The 27437-nt window shown below is 35.5% G+C and overlaps 2 protein-coding genes across 4 annotated transcripts; both read left to right on the top strand.

Annotated features, from left to right (window-relative positions):
• The first annotated feature begins 9163 nt into the window (after positions 1–9163).
• LOC113753914 lies at positions 9164–11843 on the top strand. 3 transcript variants are annotated; one of them, XM_027298191.1, is made up of 4 exons: positions 9164–9797; positions 10658–10795; positions 10886–10940; positions 11679–11843. In XM_027298191.1, exons 2-4 carry the CDS (start codon positions 10699–10701, stop codon positions 11839–11841), a joined length of 315 nt encoding a protein of 104 aa, XP_027153992.1. In that variant the 5' UTR covers positions 9164–9797; positions 10658–10698; the 3' UTR covers positions 11842–11843. The 3 variants fall into 3 exon arrangements, 2 of the variants coding, with proteins under 2 accessions (XP_027153992.1, XP_027153993.1); XR_003465102.1 differs by lacking the exon at positions 10886–10940; XM_027298192.1 differs by lacking the exon at positions 9164–9797 and having other exon boundaries at positions 10480–10795.
• Positions 11844–11848: 5 nt separating this feature from the next.
• Positions 11849–13542, top strand: LOC113751969 (amino acid transporter AVT1C-like). Its single transcript, XM_027296113.1, has 5 exons — positions 11849–11868; positions 11918–12006; positions 12517–12731; positions 13011–13127; positions 13292–13542. The coding sequence occupies exons 1-5, from the start codon at positions 11849–11851 to the stop codon at positions 13448–13450; spliced, it is 600 nt and encodes a 199-aa protein (XP_027151914.1). The 3' UTR covers positions 13451–13542.
• The last annotated feature ends 13895 nt before the right edge of the window (positions 13543–27437 follow it).

A 27437-nucleotide genomic window follows, 5' to 3' on the forward strand; every position in this document is an offset into this window, starting at 1 on the left:
CGAAATATGGGCCGCTTATGGGCCATGTTTTGGGTTGCAAGAGATTGAATCTTTTAGTAATAGTTAGTAGTTTATTTTCTAGATTTCTATTTTATTTGCTAGGAATAAATTCGGTCCAAGACCTCATGTTGAGTTGGATCCGATTTATAGAGTCTAGGCTCACTATCACTTAAGTTGGTTAATTAGCTTTTATTGGGTTATGTTGGGCCAGCTTAAAGCTTTCATTGGATTGATTATAAGCTGACCATTAGATAGTGGATTTGAGTAGTGGAATCGGGCCAAAGGCCTAGCCTAGCCGAGTTAGGGTTTTCAAGTCACTTTAGGTTTTCAAGTTGTATGGCTATATATAGCCAAGGCAAGAGACCTTCATAGGCAGTTTTGAAGATCAATAAAATTGTGAGTTTTCACTTTTCTCTTTCCAAGAGAGCCTCTTTGAATATTTGAGAATCTTTCTCAAGTTATTCAAGTGAACTTATCAATCAAGTAACTCCTTGGTTGTGGCGTTCCTCTACCAATAGTTTGGTTCGCTAATTCATTAGGTAACGGGTTGAGATAATATCAATAGTGTTCGTTATCTCGGGGATTAGATTTGGGTCAAATTTCCGCTGCTAAACCGTTGGTGATTCGTTGTCTAGATCGCGTCAAGTGAGTATCACATCAGGTGGTAATCAGAGCTAGTCGACAACCACCAGGTTATATCCTTCTTTTCTTTTGTGTTTCGAGTCACATACTCTTGTTTCAAATCAGTTTGTGTGTCAATTCAAAAAAAAAAAAAAATACTGTAGCATCATACTGTTCATCGCTACTGTAGCGGCACTGTTCATCCCAAAAAAATTTATAACTTGTGTTTCTTTCTTGTTTTGGTGTCTTGTTATATTGTTCTTGAAGTTTTGTGTTGGTTTAGAGTTAAAAAAAAAAAATCCAGCCGCTAGGGTTTTGTGCCGTCGTTGTGTTCTTGTATCTTGTTTCTTGCATGCAATCTGTCTTGTCATCTCTTGCTACTGTTTTGACCAGATCTTAGACTTTTCATTGTGTTGTTGAGTCGTTCTGGTTGTGTAAAGCAACCACCAAAAGAAAAAAAAAAGAAAAGAAAAGAAACACATTCAAGAGGCGAAAACAAAATTCTGGTCGCTAGTTGTTTCTTAATACCGAAGTGTTTTGAACAAGAGGGCTGGGAATATTGTTTTGTTTTCCATAAAAAGGCTGATTACAATAGTTCTTGAATTCTTGATAACCTTACCTTGCTTCTTGGAACCCTTGATACATATCTTGATAAGGGGGATTGATACTTGAAATCTTGAAACTAAACAAACCTCCATTCTTGATCTTGAGTTGCGGCTGACCTTTGTACAAACACCACACAAAAATCTTGTGTTTTGAAGGTGGGATTCGAAATTCAAAAGAAAGAAAAGCATTCTGGTTGCACAAAAAAAAAAGAGAAAGAAAGAAAGAGGAACCAGAGTTGGATCACAAGAAATAAGAAACCTTCTTGAAATAGGCAACCTTCTTGACAAAGGAAACCCAAACCGCCTTGGAATTGCTAGGGCAAACCCTAGCCACCACCAAAGCTGTCCACTTCAGACTTCCCTTGCTTGAATTGGGGAAACCAGCCGCCAACACCAAAACACCCATAACCCAAAATCACCCAAGAAACATTGATCCCAACTTCCAAAGAAAATTCGGCCGCATGCAAAAAGTGGGTAAAGTCCTTCTAGGATTCTAAATTTCCGCCATCTTGTTCTTGTGTCAATCGAACCTTGCGTTCTGTCCACACCACAAATTGGTATCTTGAGTCATTTTTGCAGATTGCTAAAAGTGTCCAAAAGGAGTCCGTCCTGATCTAGTCTTAGAGTCCTTGTCGAAGTCAAACTTCCCCAACATTTGAGTCACCCTTTTGCGGACTAAATCAGAAAAAAATTCCAGAAAAAATTCTTGCTTGTATAATTGCTGTTTTGAGTCATCATTTAGTCTTCAAATTTCCAGATTCTCATACACCACTTTTGGGGACAAACTTGGTTGACGTTTGGTTGAACTACTTGAGGGAAATTTCTGATTTCTTCAAGGGGGCAATCAAGGGATTTGAAAGTGAATGGTGAGATCATTAGAGTGTTTTTAAACACTTGAGCAAAACACGAGAGTGAGCGAAACACGTAAGGGAGCGAGTGAGGACTGTTCTACTAATTTTTGTTGAGTTTTACAGGTAATAAAAGTATGAGACAAACGAATGCTCAACTGGAGCTTCACCATCTTGTGCCTAAAGGAGTAAATACTGTGGCATTGCGTGAGATAACTGAGCAATTGGAAATAATCAAAGCTCAAAAAAATGATTGGTTTTATACACGTTGCCATATCAAGGATAAAGTTTGCAGCTTAGCCATTGATAAGGGTTGTGAAGTTAATCTCGCAAGTACTGTCTTGGTTGAGAAATTGAATCTTCCAACCATTGATCATCTTCGACCTTACAAGTTGCAAAGTGATAGTGGTGATATTTGGATTACTAAGCACACACTTGTTCCTTTTCGTATTGGTCAATACGTGGATGAGGTGTTGTGTGATGTGGTTCCCATTCAAGTGGCGCATGTGCTGTTGGGACAGTGGTGGATGTTTAATTGAGAAGTCAAATATGATGGATATACTAATAAGTATTCCTTCACATTTAATGGCCGTCGTACCAGGCTTGTGTCGCTTAACTCTAAGCAACTTTGTATTGATCTAGCATACATGAAGAGTGAGTATGAGCGTTATAGTATGAAGAAAGAGCTGGAGGAGAGAATTGTGACTGAAGAGGTAAAATTCGAGGGAGTTGAAAAGGAGAAAGAGGTTGAGAATAATGAGGGGAAAAAGTCAGCTACTGAGCATGAAAAAGAGATTAAAAATTCTAAGAATAAGCTGATTGTGAGAAAGGATGTGAGATCATATGTTTTTTCTAACGATCTTGACTCTACTTTGTTTAGTGTTTCTACTTTTATGCAGGTTAAGCAAGGAAAAATTGAGTTGATCTTGGCATGTTCTATGCCTAAATCCATTGGTGAATATCAAACTTTTCATGGAGTTTGCACCTTTAGTGTTGTCTCTCTTTGTCATCCACTGATGTTCAACGTCAACCATGAGCCTGATTTGCTTGTTGGGAGGAATAATGAAGTTTCAAAGGGAGTTTCTACACTTGAAACTTGTTATAAATTTCCTTCTTATTTTGTTGGTGACAATCCTTTCCTCATTGGTCTAAATTCTGATTCCTTACAACCTGGTTTTATTCTTCAATTTGAGGGTTCAAAAGCTACCTATCTCGATCTTGTTCCATTTGTGCAAGATAGGCCATACCCACAACAACTTGCAATGAATTTTATAACTTTGCACAATCATGTCCGAGACTTTTCTAACCTGATTGAGCATCACTATGAAGATCCTTATCTTGTGAATGTGAATGGTAAGCTGTCAAGTGATTTTATACCTACAAATCCTAATCGTGTGATTTATTGTGTAGGTCCAAATTCGACCATTCATGACACAATGCTAATTAGAGAGCTTTGGAGTGGTTGGAGTAAAGCCTTGAGTTTCCCATGGCGGATTGTGAGCATTTTCAAGCTAACCAAGAGACATGTGCAGCGACTTACAATAATCACGACGTATGCAAGTATCATCCATTCTAAGAGAGCCAATTTGTGGAGATTTGAAGTTTCATACTGCCAACTCTTCTAGTACCATTCATTTCCAAACACGATTTGAGGACAAATCTTTTTTTAAGAGGAGGGGAATGATACGAAATATGGGCCGCTTATGGGCCATGTTTTGGGCTGGAAGAGATTGAATCTTTTAGTAATAGTTAGTAGTTTATTTTCTAGATTTCTATTTTATTTGCTAGGAATAAATTCAGTCCAAGACCTCATGTTGAGTTGGATCCGATTTATAGAGTCTAGGCTCACTATCACTTAAGTTGGTTAATTAGCTTTTATTGGGTTATGTTGGGCCAGCTTAAAGCTTTCATTGGATTGATTATAAGCTGACCATTAGATAGTGGATTTGAATAGTGGAATCGGGCCAAAGGCCTAGCCTAGCCGAGTTAGGGTTTTCAAGTCACTTTAGGTTTTCAAGTTGTATGGCTATATATAGCCAAGGCAAGAGACCTTCATAGGCAGTTTTGAAGATCAATAAAATTGTGAGTTTTCACTTTTCTCTTTCCAAGAGAGCCTCTTTGAATATTTGAGAATCTTTCTCAAGTTATTCAAGTGAACTTATCAATCAAGTAACTCCTTGGTTGTGGCGTTCCTCTACCTATAGTTTGGTTCGCTATTTCATTAGGTACGGGTTGAGATAATATCAATAGTGTTCGTTATCTCGGGGATTAGATTTGGGTCAAATTTCCGCTGCTAAACCGTTGGTGATTCGTTGTCTAGATCGCGTCAAGTGAGTATCACATCATCGACCAAACCCTTGCCGACTCGATTTGACCAACTAGCCCCAGGGTTAGACTTATAGTCCCAGATATACAGTAATTCAGGATATGGCTTATAGCCCCCAAGTATTCAGTAATCAAGATTGGAGTCAATGGCAATTATCGAATGCTCACATAGTAAAGCTTGGAGACGTTAGTTGTCACTTAACGCTCCGTATTCAGAATTAAATAGTGGTGGTAATATTCGAATATATCAATTAGTCGAGGAGATAACACTATACTCGACAAAACAGGATAGAAGTACTGAGACGGGATGAGAGGTACCTCCCACTCAGATAGAGTGTGGTATATGCGACCGCTCAACCCTAGTGTCGATGAGATAACTCTCCAATTGACTTAATCAGGATAAAAGTACTGAGACGGGATGAGAGGTACCTCCCACTCGGATGGAGTGTGGTACATACGGCCGCTCAGCACTTGCAAGTCAAATACAAGCACAAACACAAGTATAGGTTAATTAAGTTCAAGTGAGTACAAGCTCATTCAAGAAAGGGAGGCCAAGTGTGATAATGACACACTCGCCTAGCCAGAATCAAATCACAAGTAATGTGTGATACCCCGACTTTTAGGATATTACGGTTTCTATATTTTATTTTTGTTTTAAGACATTATTTTGTTTTAAAGATTAGAAACCCTACTTGTACTCAAAACTCTAGTTTTACTTGTGACTAACAGGTTTTCTTAAATCTCTCATATTGTAGTCGAAATCCTAATTTTAATCTATGAAATTGTAAAATCCAACATATTTTTCTTAAAATTCCCTTTTATTTGAAATCCATTATCTTATAATAGCTATACTACTCATTCACCCCACAATAAGTGCAAACAAACATAGAATCAAGGATTTTTCCTTTTGCTTTCTTGTTATCGTAAATTAGGATTTTTACGTCTTTTCATAGTGTGAGTAATCGGTACGGAGTATGTACTAAATATGGTGGTTAAGAGTGAGTTTTAGATAAGAAAAAGTATGTGATTAGAAGTAATAAAAAAAATAAGTTAGTGAATTATAAGTGAAAACTCCTAGTACATGCGAGTTAAGGAAAACGGTGAGACATTATTTTCTAACCCTTATTTTAATTCTATGCATACATTTTCTATACTTTCCTTTATTATATTAATTTTCTAGCTATTTTTATAAGGGAATTAAGTGCTAAGACATTTTTCTAGTATAAGTTAGTTCGTGTGACATTAGTAGTGCATATTGGGCGTGGGACCCGCTAGTGAGGTTTGTGCGGTAAAATTTTAACGACTAGAAGGAGTTTTGTACAAAAAAAATTATGTGCCAAAAGGTGTTAAGAGATTATTAGAGGAGTAATAGATATTTGAGTGCTTAAGAGAGACAATTAGATAGACTTCCCTTGGATTTGTGCCACTTGTCAAGCACCAAGCCAATCTTGACCAAGACCATGACCAAGATTCAGCTTAAAACTTATCCAACTGAAGTCAATCACCATTTTCTTCCTTTGCCTTCCATGATGGACGAAATTTGGGAGGAGAAGAAGAGATAAATACTCCATTTTCAGCCTTGATCTCTTGCTTGAATCATGGAAGAAAAAAAACCAAGATCAACCCTAATCCACTCCAATCAACCTTGAGATAATCTTGAGGGGAAGCTCTTGGAGAAGTTTTGGAGGAAGACACCCTTGAGTACTTCTTGCTTGGCTGTCCATCTAAGTTTTAGAGGTAAAGAGGAGAACTTTGCTAGAAATCCTCCCTTATCTTTGAGTTTCTTTGATAGATGATGTTATAGAAGCTAAAGGAAGGATTTGTATGGTGGTTTTCACGATTTTCAGGTTGTGTTGTGCTTTTCCCAGCATTCACTACAAGAAAATTGGTCATCAGTGACAACTTTTCTCTGTGACGAAAAAAAGTTGTCACAAAAGGAGATCCTTTATTGACAACTTTCTAACTCGTCACAAACCTCTAATGGGAGCCAACTCATTTGTGACGACTTAGAAAAGTCGTCACTAGTAAATTCCCGCCAAGATTTAGCAAGAGCGCGGGAGTGTTTAGAACACACAATAGTGACGACATTAAGAACATCATCACTATTGCTTGGCCTATTTACCGACCATTTTTTGTTGTCGTCACTGATCACTTAAAAAAAAAATTATTAGTGACAACATTTTGTAGTGATGACAATAAGTCGTCACAAAAGGAGCTTCTTTAGTCGCGATACCTAAAGTTGTCACAATTGCATCAAAGTAACTAAATGTTTAGTGACGACCCGTTATTTTCGTCACAAACTACACTGCAAGAAATATGGTCATTAGTGACAACATTTTCTAGTGACGACAAAAGTTGTCACAAAACGTGGTTGTTTAGTGACGACAAGGAAAGTTGTCATAATTGCTTAAAGCAACTAAGTCTTCAGTGACGACCTTGAAAAACGTTGTCACTAAAATGATCTATATAGTGACAACTTCTAATATCGTCACTGTCACTCTACCGATTCGGATTTAGTGACAAGAATTAATCGTCACTGTTTAAAGTACTTATTTCTAAGTCACTTTCATTAATTCTACTGTGCCACCCTAACTTTTGCGATTTAGCCCTAAATGTTGTAAAAAATTCCATTAATTCCATTATAATACCTTAACTTTTACAATTTAGCCCCATATGTAGTACACCGATTTCTTTAATTCTATTATTACTCCCTAACTTTTGTAATTTAGCCCCATATGTAATTCACCAATTTCATTAATTCTACTATGGCACTCTAACTTTTACAATTTAACCCCCATATGTAATACACCAATTTTATTATTTCTATTATGGCACCCTAACTTTTACAATTTAGCCCCTATTTTTTTATTAGGAAATTGCGAATGGTATCTTGATAAACTATGCATAAATATTTTATAATTTTCTCAAACTTAAGTAATAATTTGTTATAAACTCTAAAGATATATCTTTCATTACAATAGTTATAAGGCAGGCAGGTCTTTTTATCAATGGAATAAGAAATTTATGCCAGATTTATCCTTTGTACTACATGCCAAGTAGTATTAGCAAAGGAATAACAAAGTACTACAAAGTAATTAACAAAATAGCCTTCAGGGAGTGTAGTTTATGGGCAAATGAGCATTATCTATTCGGCATTTTACTCTCAAACATATAATTTATGATAAATTTATAAATGTTTGTAAGTAAAATTCAAAAAGTGTTACACTGATTTCTTACAAAACGAAAACTGACAGGTTATCTTTTCAACATAAATTAAATTTTTTTAAAAAAAGAAATGGCCCATAAAGTACCAACTCTTTGTGGGTTTCTTCCATTACATGAACAAATATTCTGCTCTTTATGGGCATTTCACTCTAAATCATTTAATTTATGTTAAATACATAAATGTTTGTAAGTAAAATTCAAAAAGTGTTGCACTAATATTTTTATGAAAGGGAAACTGGTAGGTTTTGTATTTAACATAAATTAAATATGTGAAAGCAAAAAAAAAAGAAATTACCCATAAATCTATGTCTTGCAAATCTATACTAGTAAAATAGTTTCAAACAAAATTAAACATTAAAATAAACTGTAATTTATACACATTAAAATATCTGTAATTTATACACATTTTGCAACTACTACTTTGTGTTTTCTCTATAATGAATTTTTTAACTATTGAGAACTTAAGTTTTGTCTTGCAAATCTATACTAGTACAATAGTTTTAAACAAAATTAAACATTAAAATAAATGTTTGAAAAAGAACAAAAGTACATTTATCACTTGCAGTAATGTAACAAAATTTTCTCAACCATTATCAATATTTTCACAAAAGTATTAAAAACTAGCAATTGACAATATTAAAAACTAGCAATTTAATTAGTGACGACTTTCCTTGTCATTATAATCTTGAATAAATTAGTGATAACATTATGTCATCACTAAATTTTCTTTGATTTTGACTTAACAATAATGTCTTATTAATAGCATTTGATTATTTTTAATGAAAGTCTGTTATAACCATAGAATTTGACTTTCGTTATTTTCAATTAATGATGTACTTTAGTGCTGCAATTATAAAAAATTGCAGGGCTAAAATATTTGCAAATTATAAAAGTATATTTTCACTTATATGTAATTAACAAATTTTGCCACCTATATTGATGAAAATTTGTGTTTTTGTACTAAAAAATAAAGAATAATACTATAGCAATAAAATCTATGCTTCAAACCAAATTAAAAATAAAAAAAAGCATGATGATTGGTCTCAAATGTTGGGAAAATGATTATTTTTATTGAAACTGTGTTATAACCATATAATTTGAGTTTTATTATTTTCAATTACATTATAGACACCAAATTTTTGATTTTTTAACTTTATTTGTTTAATTAATTTAATAGGTTTATTTGTTTCAATTCTAGGGTTTTTTTATTTTTTTTTATTTTTGTTCTGGTTTATTTTATTTTTTGTCTTCATAATAAATTTAAGAAAACAAAGAAAAAAAGGAAAAAAAGAGAAAAGAAAAAAAAAGAGTGAAAGTGACAAGTGGGGAGACATGCATTGGACAAGTGTCTCTTTTATGTTAGGGACACTTGGTAAGTTTAAGGAATTTTTGGGGGAAAAAAATGAAAAAAGGAAAAAAGGAAAAGATGGAGTTTTTAGGGCCAAAGGAGAAAGAGAGCAAGGAGAGGCTTCGGACACAAAAAAAAAGGGGGAAAGAAAGCTAAGCAAAGGGAGCAGAGGGAGAAAAACAGAGAGGGGCGGCTAGGTTTTGGGCATGAAAGCTTCGGCGAACTGGGAAAGAAAGAAAAAAGAAGAAGAGCGCGAGGGATAAAAAGGAAAAGCAGAGGGAAAAGAGGAACCAGGCGGCGGGCTGAGCAAAAAATGGAGGAAACAAGCAACGAAAAAAACACACAAAAGGGAAATGGGGGTTTCAGCTTCAATCATCCGATAAAAATTTTTCCAATCACCACTGCCAAATTTCCCACCACCTCAACCGGCTGCCGGCTGCCACCACTCTCTTTCCACCCTCCGTCCTCAAATTCCCCCCAATTTCCCCAAACGAATCCTCCACAAAAACCCCTCATTTCCCATTCTGCTCCTCCCCACTTCTAATACAAGCCTTTTCTGCCAACGCCTCCACCACAGCCCTTCCCCTTTACCGCCGTCTCTATCCGCGCCAAGCCCAAAAAAAAACTCATCCTCAGCAACCTTTCTGTTCTCGGTGAAAAGGGCAAGAACAGCTACGACGTCGAGACTCTCATCAAATTCTTCTCCACCTGCTCCTCTTCCGTGGATGGCTTGAGCAGCAACAGCAGCGGAGATTTCCAACTCACCGAGCCGTCACCACCCATCGGATATCCATTGCCGCCTGCGAATTTCACCAAGAAAGCCTTGTAAGTCGTCTTCCCTCTTTGAACTTCAGTTCCCATTCAAGCACAAACGTCTGAGCTCCCAAAGCATGTTTTCCGTGTCTCTGTTAGTACAATTTTCTTGTTGATTGTTTATGGTTTTAGAATATACAGGCTCTAGGTGTCGATTGGACTGATTTATCTCGTGTTTATAACAAATTTTGGGCTAGTCATAACCTCAATTGAGCACAATATGCTGAAGTTTTTCACGCCCATTTAGTGTTTGATAAAATGCCCGAACGGAAATCTTGAACCAAAAGAGGAGATTTTATGTTTTTTTAATTTGAGAGAGACTCTGGCCAGTCCAAAGCATATATTTTTCCAAATATGGAATCAATGTCCCCTTGTGTCGAGAAATTTGATTTTATTTGACAAAACAATTGGGAAAATAGTTTTTTTTCTCTAGCTATTTATCAAGAAAGAGCATAACATACTATTCACTATTTTTGAGTTTTCAACATCATTCGTATGTTAATATGAAGCTTCATATATAAGGTAAATATGCAAATCCACCGCTGGAGAGAATTCGACATGCTACTTTTCGGTTTTCTTGGTCAATCTTGTTTTCTTTCCGTGAATGAGAGTATATAGCCATGAGAAGTGAAACATAAGATGTTCCCAATGTTGCCTCAATCTTGTTTTCTTTGTTGTTATTAGCAATAAAAGATGTTTAATATTCCAAATTCTGTAAACAACCTGCTATATTGCTGAATAATGTTACAGATAGAAGTGTTGAATTCTAGAGGGGCAACCCTCTCTTTTGTTCTGTACTTTAGTTGCTGCCTCTGATGCTAAGCGGATTTTGTTCTGATTTTAGGCTTCTCAAGAGCTTAGCTTTTTTGCAGCTGGCAATGATTTTAGGCACTGGAGAAAGAAAATAGTGAAGATGGAAATAATTCTGATTCTAGCAGTTATTCTAATGATAATGAGGACGAAAGGCCGGAGAGCAAATCTATCACCACCTCTTGGCCTCAAAGTTACAGGTAGTATCATCTTATCGCACATATCTATATTTGTTTCTTTCTACATCTAGCTATGGTGTTCTCTATGTTTGTTCTGTTCTTGTTGTGCAGATTCTGTATTTAGCAGTGAAGCACTTGGTTTCTTGAAAGCTGTTATATTTATATGGTACCAGATATTTAGCTTTACCTATTCATTTTTGGCTAGGAGAGATATTTAGAAATGGGATTGAAATGCTTTCATCATTCATATTTTGAAGCTTCTTCAAGTATTTTCATTCTGTTTCGGCCATGAATATCAATAGTTTATGAGTTTGAATGGATCCAGTAACATCAGTAAAGGATAGCTATGGGCTTAAGGTAGGCTATGTAATGTTATCAAAAGGCCAGAGCATTTTATGTCTTCCCTGGATCCTTCTTCAGCTTAGCGGAACTTGGTAGGATGCACTTATATTGCTGAGTATTGCCTCTATTGAAAAGATTTTCCTTCGTCATGAGGGATTGGTGGTTAATCCCTGTGAACCATCTTTGGAAGTGAAGGAGTTGTATTTGTCCTTGCTACATTTATCAATGGTAGAAACCATATTTTGGATATTACCTTTCATCGAACGGCTGATTCTGGAAGACTGAACCAATTTCCATAACTTGTGTGTCATAACATCTGGCCAGAACATACTGGTTTGATCAAAAGTACAACCATCACTCCCTCATGTGCAATTCTACCAGCTGCAAATAATTTCGCTCTTAGCTTTTAAGATTTAGAATCAATTCCAATGGTTCTTTGTTAATTTGTTTTAAACTTGCATAACTGGATTATATATTTGAGAAATGGTTACATTAGTCATCTCACTTGGACTGTGTTCAAACTCTGGTTGATAATGCTTGGTATCTCATATCCTTGTATCAGGCAGTCCATCGATTTATACAGTAGTGTACCATCTCCAAGTCTTAACTTCCTGGGGACGCCTACGTTATCATGTTTAGGCAGCTCATGTATCTCTTATTCATTAACAAGAAGATACACTCCTGAAGTACTCCCTTCTTCGCAAAACCTCTATTACCACCAGTAGCAGATGCATGTCGGCCACCAGAAAGGCGTAGTTCACATTCTCTGCTGCCCTCCATTCAAGGGAGGCCTTCCTTAAGAAAAGCAATTGCTGACAAGAAATCATCCAAGGTCTCACATGAGGTTTCTCTTCCTAGCCAGAGTTCATATGGACAAGCTGTGGTGAATGGTAGGTTTATTTGATTGAACATCCATCAATCTACATAGAAATGCAGGAATATTAAAGAAGCATTTATCAGAGGAACTGCATAATTAACTTGTATGTTGACGTGAATGTTGATGATTCGTACTTCAGTAATCTGTCCTTATTCAACTTCTAGATGTAGGAATATGAACTTGCTCGCTTTACTGTAAATTAAAAAGAAAAGCCTAAATTTGCTATAATCTATTCACTCACTGAGAACTTTGATGGCTTGCATAATATTCTAAATCCTTTTCTTCTATCTGTAGATATATATTCTACCTATACATTTGATCCTTTTCCCTTTTCACTGATGTAAGGAAGTTCGTCCTTGCAGTTCCTTGCAAAATGAAATAAAATATCAAATCAGAAACTATCATGAAACATCTAGAACCGTTTGAAGGCCTTGACAATTCTGATTTTGCCTTTGCATTTAGCTGCTAATGTGCTCATGGTGAATGAAGACACATAAAAATTATGTACATTTACTTTTCACAGGCATAAATGTTCTTTGTGGTGTTGGAATTCTTTCAACTACTTGTGCTGTCAAAGAAGGTGGATGGGTTGGGCTCTCAATTCTGTTTATCTTTGCTGTTGTTTCTTACTACACTGGGATTCTCCTGCATTCCTGTTTGGACAGTCAACCTGGGCTCGAGACTTACCCGGATATTGGCCATGCTGCCTTTGGTAATGTGGGACGTATTGCTACATCTGTAAGTATATTGTAAAATTGTCATTTTCTGAATGCTTGTTTGATGGTCCCCTTTATCTTTGAGGATTTCAGAAACTTTTTATTGGCCTTAACAATTTTGGAGCCAGAGTGGTTTTTTGGACTCTCTGAAGTTTACTTGGGAGGGTTGACAATGATAACTTTTGTTATAGCTGAAGAAATTGTATATGATGTTACAATTCGATACCTTCTTATTAACTCTAAATGGAAATGATACCTTTCTGTCTCTAGGGTACTGATAGTTAATTTGTTGCCTTTTCAGGTTTCACTCATGCCAGATCCAAAAGCTAGATCATATTTATGCAGCCTCTTTGTCACTGCTGCTTTGATTTGTTGCGTATACTTCATCGGAACTGCATTCCTTGCGAAGGATGACATGGTAAGTGTCTTTCTTTTAGTTCTTTTTAATTCATTCCATGGGACATGGACTTTGCTTTAATTACCCTGCTGTTATAATGGTTTGCTTCAATGGGTATCACATAAACATTTCTGAGGGCACTTTGGGCTTTGACGCTACAACTTCTGGTTAACTTCAAATATCAGGCGGACTTTGTTTCTCCTCTTTCCCCTCTTTCAAGAGCTGTGTTGCAGGATTTTGGTAGCATTTTACTAAGTGCAACAAATATTAGTTTCGAAGAATTGCAAGATCTTCAACATTCACATTTGGATAATCTGTACTGTGGTATATTAGAAGAGAGATGATGTCAAGATGTGGTAAAAATTTAGCAAAAGCCTTAGTTATATTGATTTAACAATTTTTAAAGAAGACAGAACCTAATTATTCTTTATTGCTATCCTTTGCTTTTTAGGTTTCTATAACCCTCTATAAAGCATGCATCATGATATATTGATTTATGCCTTTTAACGTGCCTTCGCATCGCGCTACTGTAGTTATTATTCAGTAGAAAATGTTAGCCAAAGGCTATCATTCAGGAGAAAATATTCACTACAGAATCAACTGCCGTTACTCCATTTTTTGTATCAGTACATAGCTGCTCTTATAAACTAATAATGTATATTGCTTTTGCGTGTTAACCAAGGATATTTTCAATCAATACTAACTGCTCTTATCAACTAATATATACTGCTTTTGCATGGGAGGGAACCTTACTAACAGGTCTCAAGCTCCCACGCCTTGCGTGGGAAGCAGACCCTAGTATTTGTATAGATTGGACTGTGATTTCTAACTTCTTGTTGGTGTTGTAATATGTGGGCCCAAATTATATGAGGTTCTTAATGAATTGTAATTTTTGTCTTAATAATCTAAGTCTCATTACTTGTTCTTTATTATTGTACTCCTCCCCTTACCTACTTCTTTTACTCTTTTATGACAGATAAATGCTATTCATACTAGCTTTTGGAAGATATCTATGGTTATGGTTGAAGAATGTTGAAGACAAAATTGTCTTTTGCTCATGGAGTGGTTCATTTAAATGTTCTTCAATTTCTTAAACTGTGATTGCTTTTGTAAATATACCTTATGTACAAGTGATATTTTGGACAAATGTTATTTTTGTAGGCATTAGTTGGGTAATGTACACTTGAATTTGGCATTTGAGAATGCTATATTATTACCATGTAATCTAATGCAAATACTTTTGGTTATCAATCGTTCATGTTTATTTGTATGGTTTGTTTAAAATCAATGATTTAGCAATGATTACAGACCAAATTATGACTATTAAGCTATTGAGAAATTATCTAATGACAAAAAAAAGTTGTCATAAAATAGAAAATAAAACTCCTTGTCACAACAGAGACTGTCACTAAATCTAAGCTAAATTTGTGACGACAATTGTTGTCAGTAAAATAGTTATATACAATGGCTTTCGGTGCTTTTTAGTGACGACCTTAAGTAGAGCATTTTTGACAAAAGGTCAATTCGTCAATAAAATACTTCCGGATTGTTGTCACTAATGACAACTATTTAGTGACGACATTTTAGGTCGTCACTAAATAGTTGTCATTAGTGACGACAATCTGGAAGTGTTTTATTGACGACTTGATCTTTTGTCAAAAATGCTCTACTTAAAGTCGTCACTAATGAGAACTATTTAGTGACGACATTTTAGGTCGTCACTGTTTACTTTTACCGACGGGGATTTAGTGACGACTTTGTGACGATTAAAAAGTCGTCAATAAAAGGTATTTGTGACGATATTTGTATGTTCTGTGATGACTTTGTGTTGTCACTGATGAACAATTTTCTTGTAGTGAACTATGAAAACTTTTGACTTCAGCTTCTCGCATATAGTCCTTAAAGACAAATCTTGGCCTATTCTTCTGTCACCTTATTTTTTGTGTTAATTCACAATTTTGTTTCTAAGATTTTACAGATATATAGTAAAACAAAATTCAGCAAAACATGTATAACAACCTTGTTTGAATTCTCCCTTGCATCAGGGGTAGTATATCCAAGTAGATCCTCAGCTAGTTCGCTAAAGATTGATACTGTGAGGGTATCACTATCATCAATAAGATCCGTATTGAAACGACACCTGAATTATAGATAATAAGAAAATGAGAATTATGAAAAAGTAAAAATCAGAGAGAGTAAGAACTAGAAGAAATAGGAAAAGAAAGAATAATTTATATTGGTACATCAGCTTGCAAATCATTATAGTGATTGCAAGTGTATTCATAGACATAGCTCACAAAAGTTAGGTGGTGGCACTTGATTCATGCCATGTACCAAAACTTTCGGAATATATGCTGAAAAGAGAACGTACATTGCACCAAATTAACCTACAAAGTAATTTTGATGAAACACTGTCTATGAATCTATAAGCACAATAACTCAATAATTAAACATAGGATACCAAAGCAAAAAGCACTAACTTTTTGTGTTGGAAAACATGTGCAATGAGAGTAATCTTGTGTTTTGGTCCATAAGACATCCCAAGAATTTGGCTCATACATGCCTTCTATTGGCCAAGAGCAATTAAAGATTTTTCATTCCTAATGGCCCTGTAGAACAAAACAATGTAAAAAATGTGATTCACTTCCAAGAATTAAAGGTCCAAAAATTTAAACAGTTTCATGAGTTACCATTTTTGTACAGCCTTGCATCTGTCATAAGTGGATCAACAAAATGATCGAATCATTTCTGGTACTCAATGCTATGCCTATAAAATAATCCACATCAAACTAAATTAGCTCATGCAAAGAAAAGCACAGGAAGGAAAAAAAGGAAGATATTGGTACTTTGTAAAATTCATAAACATTTGCTAAGATTATGATTGTAAATGACAATTCTGAGCCTGCGGCATGCAACAACTAGATACTTTTCTGTTGTTCAATTATGAGCTTGTCATCCTATTCAATGAATTCATTTCAAAGGGACAATACTATGACGACCCCACCTCCCCCTAGGGCGTTCCCTAGGATTTAGCGGACTGCCTGTCCAACTCTTGCCAGGACTCGCTCACTCACCTTAAGAAAATAACTTACAATCATAGAAAGGAAATGAAACAACAAATCCCAAGGTTAGAATATACATTAATGCTTAAATTCAGCTCCAAGACTCATACATGCCCAAATATATCAAAGTATTTAAAATTCAAGTACATTCAACCCTAGTCGAGTACTAGCGTGAGTACAATCGCAAAAATTCAAAAAAACTAGACACTGCTAGCCTGTACCAGTCCTCACGGCCTCGCTCGTACCCCCTGTAAGGAAAACAAAGACTAATAGAGTGAGTTAAAACTCAGTGAGGTTCCAAAACATCATGTAGACCCAAATAACAAGTTGACCATGATTTAAAAATATAAGTATCAAAATAGTGAGCCTATGAAGTCAAGAAAAGGGAGCAATAACATTTCGCAAAGCCAATCACTAGATATTTAACATGTCAAGTAAAAGGATACAGCCGCTATTTCAAAATAGCTCTGCCATAACTTGATCAAGTAGTAGTTGTGTGAGGACCCGAAAATTTTCTTGTTTTTATCTTATTTCACGGATTTATTTAAATATTTATTCATCCGTTTTCTCCGAATAATTTATTTCAGCTATTTTACATCCATTTACATGGAACAATGCCTTACTTTTATTTTTAAAATGCCCCGTTAGTAAATTGAATTTTTCGGAGGCTCGTTTAGCGAGAAATAGCAAGTACATGTTTTTCAAGGTAATATTCAATTCAAGAGTGCAATAATCTTGGAGAATTAAGAATGATCAATAGTAGACTAAGAAAAGTTAATTGAGAGATTAGAGGTGAGTGAATTCAAATTTCTGCCTTATCGCGCACGAATCGGAGATTCGCGTATTTCGCATTCAATCGACTATGTGGAGATTTAAGAAATTTATATTAGACTACTAAGAGTGAATATTTTTAGTAATAAAGGAATTACATTTGAGAATTAGTGCACAAGGGAAACAAACTCGAGAGAAAACGGCGATACGAAACTCGCGCGTGCACTATTCCTAGTTGACTTTTGAGCACCTTTTGGCCACAAATTCCTTAAGCTTCCAAAAGAAGCTTCATTCATCAAAACACTCTCTCTCTCCTCACCTCTCATAGCCGGCCGAACCCTCAAGGGAAAAGAAGGAAAGAAACCTCTTCTTGTCTTGCTCAAATCTTGCACCAAAACACCATCCAATCTTCTAACTACTTGGAGATTGACTTAATCTTTGTGGAGGACTTTATCTTGTGGTGATTCTTGGGAGTTTTAGTGGTGAAAATTCTGGTTCTTCAAGAGCTAAGGAGGTAACAAACAACTCATCTCATCTCTTCATTTAATACAAGATCTATGGTTGTTTCTGCATGGGTTTTGAACCCTAAGCATGAAACTAGGTAGAGGACTTGAGGAGCTCACTTTATCTTGCTTTATTGTTAGGATAGAGGTCTTGAGGTGACCTATAGGTAGCTGGCTTGAGGTGTAAATGCTTGATTGTGGTTGTTATGTGTTTAGATGAGTTGATTATGGATAGAAAATGAAGGAAAGATGAAGGAAAATTGCGCATGGTTACTGGCCGAAATCTGTCCTGTTATTTCAAACTTTTGATGCTCAAATGACTGTAAAACTGATGTATATATGTGGTATATTGTGTGTAGGAAATTTCTACCAAAAATTATTTGAATTGGTTAAGTAAAACTTGAAATTTCGAAATGTGAAGAAACCTGGAAAATGTGTTCAGGCAGTCTGAACAGTGTCCCTTTGAACGAACATATCTCTTTGTACAGATGTCAAAATTGAGTGCTGTTTTTTGGCATTTGAAACTAGACATTTGTAGCTTTCCAATAGTATAAAATTCACTTTCTAATTCGAAAAGAGTGAGCCGTAGGGATTCGGCAAAATTGTTGTCCTGTTCTGATGGTCTATCCGAAGAAAGGTAGAAGCTGCATTTTGTGGCTCTATTTTCTCCCACTTATGAATTGATTTTGAAAATGATTTGTTCTGTTGAAATGTAGCCTTATGATTTTAGTTTCCAATGCCACCAACCATTCTCAATTTTTAGTTGTATTAAGTGAGATATGGTTCAATTTCCAAATTGCGGCAAAGCTGGAAAACCTTTCCTTTTGTTGGATGACTGGTTTAGTTGTATGTGAAATGTTTTATTTTGAAATTTTGATGTCAACCAACTATCAATTGCTTATGAAATGTTTCTTGGACCTTGGTTTCACAATTCATGGTGCAAAGTGTTTGAAAAAGGAAAAGAAAACAAGAAGACAGATTTGCTTTGGGAATTTCTTGAACTTTGGTAGTTTTGTTAACTACCTTCCCGTATGAGGTTTTATGTGAAATTTGATAGAGGAGTATTCCTCCTATGAAAGTTGAATTGTACCAAATTTGGTGTTATTCTAAGGCCATTTTGATACCCAAATGATGTCCCAAAGTTTACTTTCAAATCTGGAAAATTCACTGTTTAGTAGTGAAAATTTACCAACTTTGAGCTGCTATATCTTGACGCTCAAGATTTCAAATTTAGTTCTGCTTGTTGTGTTTGAAACTTTATTAGGAACTCGTAATGTGTTACGAATTTCAAAGACTAGTTCACTTTCTGTGAATTTTGCCAAATTTTCAAAATTTGCTAAAAACATGACCGAAACTGCCTTGCTTGTTCAGAACGGCCACTTTGAGTTGAAAATTGAATGCCTCCCGTTTAGAATCTTGGAAAAGTGTCTTCTAGGAATTTTTAGTACCCCAAACCAAGATTTCAATGGTACTAAGTTTTCCAATTTTGGACCTATTGAGTGCAAGATCTAATTTTTCCTAAGTTTGACGCGCAAAGCTAAAATTTGCCAATTTCTTAGAAAATGAAATTTTGGGAACTTGGACTTCTTATCTTGATATTGATATAGCGTTTTGAACCCGATTTCATGGAGGATATGAGTTTCCTTAGTAACTTTAAAATCCTCACTTTTGAATATTGATTTTCGATAAAGTGAAACTCTTATAAAGACATTGACTTGAATTTTAAAGAAAGTATGCATTCTTCTTTGTTTGATAAGGAATTTCTGAATGTGTAAGAGTGATTGTTGGTCGTTTTTCTTCAGGCAACAAAGAAGGTCTCGAAGAGAATCCCGAAGCAGATCGTTAAAGACTTTCTCACTCACTTTTGTTTTGACTTGGTGAGTATCAAGTGCATGTGAAGTGGTTAAGTACGTGAATTAATTTTTTCTTAAAAAAGTTATTTAATTTTTATTGTGCCAGTTATCTGACTTTCAAAAAAGTAAATATATAATCGATAATCACTAGTAAATTGACCCAATTTGATAGGGAAAAAAACATCAGAGGCCACTAAACTATTGGTCAGATCATGTTCTGAGCATCAAATTATTTTTCGTCAATAATTGACCACTAAACAACTTAATTAGTAAACTCGTGACTATTTAGTTGATAATTGCCCTTAATCTGTGAAGTTAGCAATACATGTAGCAAAGTGCAGGAGTAATTTTATCCAACAACTACACGACCTTATTTCACAAATTAGTTGCTAATTTCACAGATTAAAAGTAATTATTGACCAAAAGGTCACAGATTTACTAATCATGTTGTTTAGTGGCCAATTACTGATAAAAAATAGTTTGATGGCCAAAACATAATCCGACCAATAGTTTGATAGCCGCTGAGGCTTTTTACCCAATTTGATATATTATAATAAAAGACCCAATTCATAATTATCAATGGGTTGAAACAAAAGTAATTATTTTATTGACTCATATACAAATATATAACTTAGCCCGATTGATTAGACTCATTCTCACATTTCTATATCAACGACAATTATAGTACAAGAATTTTTAATTATGAAGATAATCAAGACAGTTTTGAAACAAGCTAGAAGATAATTTCTTGAATGATTGGCTAATTGTGTGTATAGAAAAGAAAGTTGTTGAAAAATTTAACACTGATTAAATCATAGATAAATTTACTTCTATAAAGAGTTCAATGTGCTTTTAAGAAAAGAGGTTGAAATTTCACTGGATGTTAACATAAATTTTATTTTTTTAATTAAAAATAGTTATCTTTATATTGCATAGTTATATATATATATTTCATAGGTGACATATTGGAGTATCTTCTCATAATGTGCAACTTGAGTGGTTTGTGATATTATAAGATATTTAATCAAAGGTTATTTTTTGTCTTAATTTTCATTATGACTATGTTGTATATTTATGAAATAGACATATTTTTATAATTAAAGTTAATATTTGATGTTTTTAGATGTCATATATTTAAATAGGTGAAAATTAGTTTGAGCATAGCATATTAAGATAATTTTGTTAGATTGGTCCCCCTAAGAAAAAAATCCTGACTTTGTCACTGCACAAAAATAACTTTGCCATCAGAATCAACTTAGCCATTGAACTTTGCTTGCTGATTTGACAAATTTTTGTTTCAGACATATCAAGTGGTATCTCGAACCTTGAATGTGCAGTCCTCCCTGCAGGGAGAATGGATACAACAACACCAGAAGATGCAGTGGCTATTACTATATGACCTTGAGATTGCAATATAGCAAGGGTTGACAGGTAATGAAATTTCTTACTAGTCCTTCTAGGGCCATAGATAAAATTTTTTTTACACCTTTTGAAGGGAAAACATGAGATATTATAGCACCATAAGCAACTTTATGCCTTGCATTTAGTCTTTGAAGACAAGAGTAGATATTCTTCTGTAAATTGCACATGCCTCTTACTCTGAATTTCCTTTGTAATCCTCTCATCTTGTGTTATACCAAGATCATCGAAGGAAAGATGAAAATCAACTATGGTTTTTCCCATCTATTCCAATGATCTATTGATTTCCCTATGGACACAAACTTTGATTCAATCAATACAATACCCAGTAAAAACTGTGCTTCACTAAAAATCTTTCGAAAATTTGGCTTCATATTTTTCCCACAACTATTTTGGGTCTGATAGAGGACAAAAGCATAGCATTACTGCAAACAAATTCCTAAGAGAGGAATTCATCAGAAAAATAGCCACCTCTTCAAGCATGTCCTCCATCTATGTATCAGACTGGAGCAATCCTATATGAAAAGCAGCTTCTCTATAAGCGCTCATAAGAGTTCCAATGATAGTCAAGAGATCATCAATAGTAGTTGCACGAACATGAGATGGGAGCAACCTGAGATAATATCGTTTTCCCTCACTTAGACTAACAGTTACTATCCTCCCAATGACCTTTCCACACTTTCTCTAAGACTAACATCTCTTGGCACGCTTCCATACAAAAAATTTAGGAAACTCTTTATAAAAGCACTTGAGGTTTTGAGCACTCTTATTAGTTGGATTCATATAGAAGAACTCAATTAACATAGTTTTGGTAAAATCTACATCATCCAATAAGTCTGCAAGATTCATTTTCTTATGAAAAGAAATCATTTGTCCACTAGGTAGATACAACTATTATGCACAGATAGAAGGGGTCATTTCATTGAGAGTATATTTGAAAATACACCAATAAGCTTCTGCTACAACCACATACCTTCCAGCTTGAAACTCCGCGGCTGTTTTCAGAATGGATATAGAAGCTTACCCTATCATGACCTTTATAAACATATTTGTATAGATATTTAACTAATTTGATTAAGTGTATCTCAACATTTAAATGGTAGTCAAAGAGAGCAAGCAGGTATGAATGTATGGCACCACCCATCTATTATCCAAAGACCTCTGCTTGACAGTAACTGAAGTGCCATTTTGCCTCTGTCTATAAGGATGATAACCATCTTCTGGATGAGTTGTGCACTCGCTATAATCTTTTGGAATATGATTTTTGCATACTTCATCTTTCATGCAAACATTATCTATCTGGGTTTTACAATCTACAAGGAGCATGCATCATGTGCTTAATAACAAGGGAGTGTAGATATCACTGCTTCTTTAGGTCTGGAATTTTGTGTGACAGCCGTACTTCCCCCTAAGGCGAACCAAAGGGTTCGGAGGACCGCCTGCCCAGCTCTCGCCGGGACTCACTACAAAACTCAAGCATGAATATAATTGATGGTTTTTAAAAGCTCAAACGGAGTATATTATATCCACCAGTCCAACATACCAAAGTACAAGTCCAATACTTCATCTAAATGTTCATAATAATAACTTAAGTACAATCCTTATGTTTGCAATTCAAATCATTCTTACAAAAGTATAATCCCTAAAATATCATGAGATTTACATTCACTTCAACCACAAGTACATCATACCATGAAATTCACAAATCTTTCAAAATAACAATTACATTCCACAAAGAAAATCAATCACAACCCAGATAAAGGATAATCTAATGTACTCCAAATCCTTGTGCTTGAGTAACTATCCTTCTCGAGCCCTGCATAGAACTAAAATATTTTTGGGGGTGAGCTAAAGATCAATGAGGTTTCAAAAGGGAAAATCAAGTATTTATAAACTAGTGCGTAATTGCTACTTTGAAATCACGTGTAGTAATAGTACTCTTGCTGGTAACTTTACTACGAGTACAACTCATAAATCATTTAAAATCACTAACGTACATTTGGAATGAATGACCATATAAATATATTTTCATGAATTTTTTTAGTCAAACAAATAGTGGCTCGTCCGACTAGAAGAACATTACAAGGATTGCTTCGTCTCAGAGATTAATGCTCATGAGGAGTTTTACCCGAGAAATGTCAACTAGGAGAGCAATAACAGTACTAATAGTAAAGCAAACACAAAAGGATACAGTACTCGGTCCACTTCCCGTCCTTATAACTTCCATCGGTAACTCCTTCGGTTCACTGGCCATCACCTTATCCCTCCAGCGGTAATACTCGAGTATACCAAAATACAGTGCCCAGGTTATCAACCTATCCGACGGAGTCCGCTTCTGGCTCGAATAGGTGATAACGAAGGGGGGGAAGGCCTTGTTCAGCCGATGTGATAAAGTACACATGGCCTACAGTATATGCAAACAACATATAAACAATGAAATATTGAACAGTTAAGTGATACAGCAACAGTTAGGTCGAGTGCGATAAAGTACACACTCGCCTAGGAATAAGTATTTTCCATTCAAGTGAACAAGATTCATCAAGTATTTAACCACTTAGGCATGTAAGAAGCACTTATCAAGTCACATCACGTATATATATATATATATATATATGCAATTATACAAACAGTGGTTATAAAAGTTCGAGAAGCAATTTTGTGCAAAACAGTTTGGAATCCCTCACCGTAATCCGGAGCAAAGCAAGAGCAAAAGCAGGAAATTAAAAGAGCTTCTCGGTGTCCTCTGGATCACCTGAGATTAATCACAATCACGAATTACCTAGATGCTCGATCAAGGCGAATAAAAGAAAACCTCTTAAATACACACACTCAAGAGCCTCAAGCTCAAACAAATTGAAATAGGAAGTTTTCACTTAATCATTGGAATAATAACCAAAAGGAATTTAAAAGTCCCATTTCTGAGTTAAATCGTGGCAAGGACTATCAATTTCAAAAGAAGAGTAAAATGCTTAATTTGGCACGAAAATCGAGAATGGAGAAAAATGTGTTCGTACTAGAAAATTTTCAATAAAAGCCCAAGTACTAGAATATAAGTGAAAAATCATGTTTTTAAAACTTACGAAGTCAAAGTTTCCTAACAATCACTTTTTCCATAATAAATATGGAAGTTAAAGTTCTAACTTTCAAATAGGAAATTTAGTGAAATCCCTCAAAGATTTCTCTAGTTAAAATGCTCAAGGTCAAATTTTCAAGTGTTTCGGTTTATCGAAACCAACATTCAAAATAAAATTCCAAATTATAAGTGAGCACGTTTTCACCATAAAAATAAGTTTGAAATATCCCAAGAGTCTCAAAAGAGTGGCCTAAGCTCTTAAAAGAGCAAGTAGGTTCAAATCAGAAAATTTCACTTTTACGCGTGAAACTTTGAAAAATCGATCCAGAAGTTCAGAAAGTCCAAAAATGGAAAATTTTACACTGTCGGAAACTTCATGTGAAGCATAACAACTTTGTAGAAGACCATTATCCAAAAGTCAAATCAGAAGCAAGTCAATTTTTCAAGTGAAATTTCTGTTCATAGAAGATAGGGCAAAACAGTCCCCACTTTTCCAATAAACTTGGATTTTTGTCAAAAATCATAGAATCAAAACCAGCCTTTGAAATTTGATATGCATTCCATTCCAGTTTTAAAAAAAAAAAAAATGAACAGAACTCGATTCCGCCGTTCCTAGCTCAAGAAATAAAAGTTTGAAGTTCGCACAAGCTTAAGGACTGATGAGCTTTGTTTTCCAGAATTTCAATTCTGACACACTTTAGCAAAAAGGCCATATCTGGCTCTATATGTACTCAAATCAGGAATGGTTGGTGGCATTGAAAACTAGATTCACAAGGCTACATTTATACACAAGAAATCATTTTCAATATCCAAACACAAGTGGTTCAAAAATCAGCAACAAGTTGCAATTTCTGGACTGTCCTCGGGTGAACAGTGGCTGTCAATCAGCAAACTTTCAAGACTCACCACGGATCACTCGGGATGAACTAGAAAATGAGCTTGGTACCATTTTAAAGCTATAAGAGTCTAGTTTCAAATTACACAAGCAGAACTTGATTTTGATCAATGAACAAAACGTTATAGCTACACAAATGTTGCTGGTCAGAAAATTCTGGAGCTTGTTCCAGTTTTGCTTCTTTACTTGTAACTCAAAATTTAACCAACCATTTGGGTTGATTTTTGGTAGACAACCACAATACACATAGCACAACATATCTAGATCAATTTGGAAGCTCAATTAGCACCAGAAAATTTTCGAAATTACAGGGCAGCAGCAAACAAGAAAGTCGGGCAGCAAGTAAGAAATTTTCCAGGGTTGTGACTAAATTTTGCGTGCAATTTTGGTGTACCAAATCAAAGGGTTTTTGGCTGAAATTTTGTACACTTAAAGCTCAACATATCAGAACTCAAATGGACCAAAGAAAAGGCACGAAAATATGGGCAGAAAGACAGAGTAACAAGGTCAAGAATTTCGGTCACCAGTCCTCCCTTCTCTCAGTTTCGCTTTTTTCTCTTCCTCTTCTAGTTTCTACCATTATAACTCATCAAAATCACACTCACACACACATTAACATCTTAACAACCCTCAAACAACAATGGTGGGAGTTCATAAAGCCCACATCAACCAACCAAATTCAACTAATAACAACAATAAGGAAGCTACAAGCTTCAAAGCTAGAAATGAACCAAGAAAGCAAGGATTTTGTGTGTTACCTCTTGGAGCTATGAAATCTAGCAAAATCAGAATTTTCCTTCCCAAATTTCACCACCATCAACCACCCAATCCACCCTCGAAGTCACAAAATCAGCTCCTCCACTTAGCTAGGCTGAAAACCCACAAGTTGATGAGGAACTTTGATGGATTTGGTGCAAGGTTTGAGCAGAAAAATTGGAGAGCTCTTCTTCCTTTATTTTTTTCTGGTGAGGGCCGAATTTAGAGAGAGAAAGATGAGAGAGATTGTTTCAGAATTTTTTTAAGTGTGTTTTTGGGGAGAAAAGGAAGCTTAAAGGCTAAGTTTTCTAGGTCAAACCTCGCTAGGTCCGAATAGGGCTTCGCGCGAGTACTTTTCGCGCTCGTTTGCTACTTTTGTGCACTAAACCTCCGAGGTAATTCCTCTAGTGCATTAATAGTACATTCTTAGTAGTCTAATATCAACTTCTTAAATCTCAAATTAAGCAAATTAATGCACCTATCGGGGCCGTTTCGGCACGCGGGCGCACAAGGGTCGAACTTAAGGAATTCTCACTCGAACTTTGAAAATTCAACTTATTCGACTCTAAAACTTTAAAATATGATAATTCAAGTATATATAACAATCAAAATCACCATAAATAATTCAACTCGAATCAATTTGGTCATTAAAATAATAATTGTTTAAAGAACCAATTGTTTAGACTCATTTTCAAGAAATTCATGCAATTTGGGAAAACTTGAGTAACTCACATGCAAAAATACTTTTAAATGACCAATTTAAGAATATTTTGCAATAATTAAAATATGAGTCCTCACATTTTGGCATAGACAATGCTACCTTAGGTGTGACGGCCCCCGCCTTCCCCTAAGGCGAACCAAAGGGTTCGGCGGACCGCCTGCCCAGCTCTCGCCAGGACTACGGAGTCAAATCTCGTAAACCCTAGAGCACGCACGATAGAAACCCAAGAAACAATCCATCGGAGACTATTACATTGGAGACATGATTCCTAACCTTCAGGTACAATGATGCTTTAATTAAGTACTGCAACGAAAGAAAAACGGAAACGAAAACGAAACGAAAATGAACAGTAACCGCCAAAATTTTCTTTCTTCCCTCGCTCAAAAGCCGCGCCCGTCCGATCTTCCCAACAGTGACATAAACATTCACCAGAGCTATAAAACATAGCATCTCAAACAAATACAATTAAGAAACAAGGTTAAATACTTGCTTACATATATTTACATTAGAGTCTTGAACAAATTAACTAAAGTACAAGCCAAAGTATTCCTACTATTCAAAATACAATTAGGGTTTCGGTTGCGAAAGAGCTTAACAAAATTTCATATACAATAGCTCGACCCTTTTCTTCCAAACCCATGAGTTCATAGTTTGTTCCCTGTAAGGAAAACAAAGATAACGGGAAGGGGGTGAGTTTACGCTCAATGAGGTACCCAAAATAATAACAGGCAAGAACCAAGGAACTTCATGCTCAATTAATCACATAGGTGTACCAAATAAGGAGAGGAGCCAAACATCTTAGATAGAAAGGATACAGGTGGCTCTCAGGAGCCAAATCCCCGTTGCAGTACTTGATCCGACTACGTTGACCCTCCGTCAACTTTCAAATAAGGAAACCAGTCTAGTAGAACACCACTTTAACGCCAAATCCCGTTCACCAATCATACCCCCTTACCGGGCCCGAACGCCAAACAAGAATGAAAGTGGTAATACTCGAGTATACCGGAATCAAGAGTCTCAATACTCAAAGATTCCCTAGAAACAGGCACTCATGGATTGTCAAATACCTCGACCAAGCCCTTGCTGGCTCGATTTAATTAACTCCCATGAGGTTGAGCTCAGGTTTAACAAGAAGGTCGTTGGACACACTTCCAAACGCCCTTATAACAAGTGCAAGTAACAGGTTCAAGTTCATAACAAGTACAAGTAATAGATTTCAGTTTATACAACACAGGCAAGAGAACGAGTGTGATAAAGTACACTCTCGTCTCATTCAAA

The sequence above is a fragment of the Coffea eugenioides genome, chromosome 11 (assembly GCF_003713205.1).
Source record: "Coffea eugenioides isolate CCC68of chromosome 11, Ceug_1.0, whole genome shotgun sequence".
In the NCBI taxonomy this organism is placed as follows: Eukaryota; Viridiplantae; Streptophyta; class Magnoliopsida; order Gentianales; family Rubiaceae; genus Coffea; species Coffea eugenioides.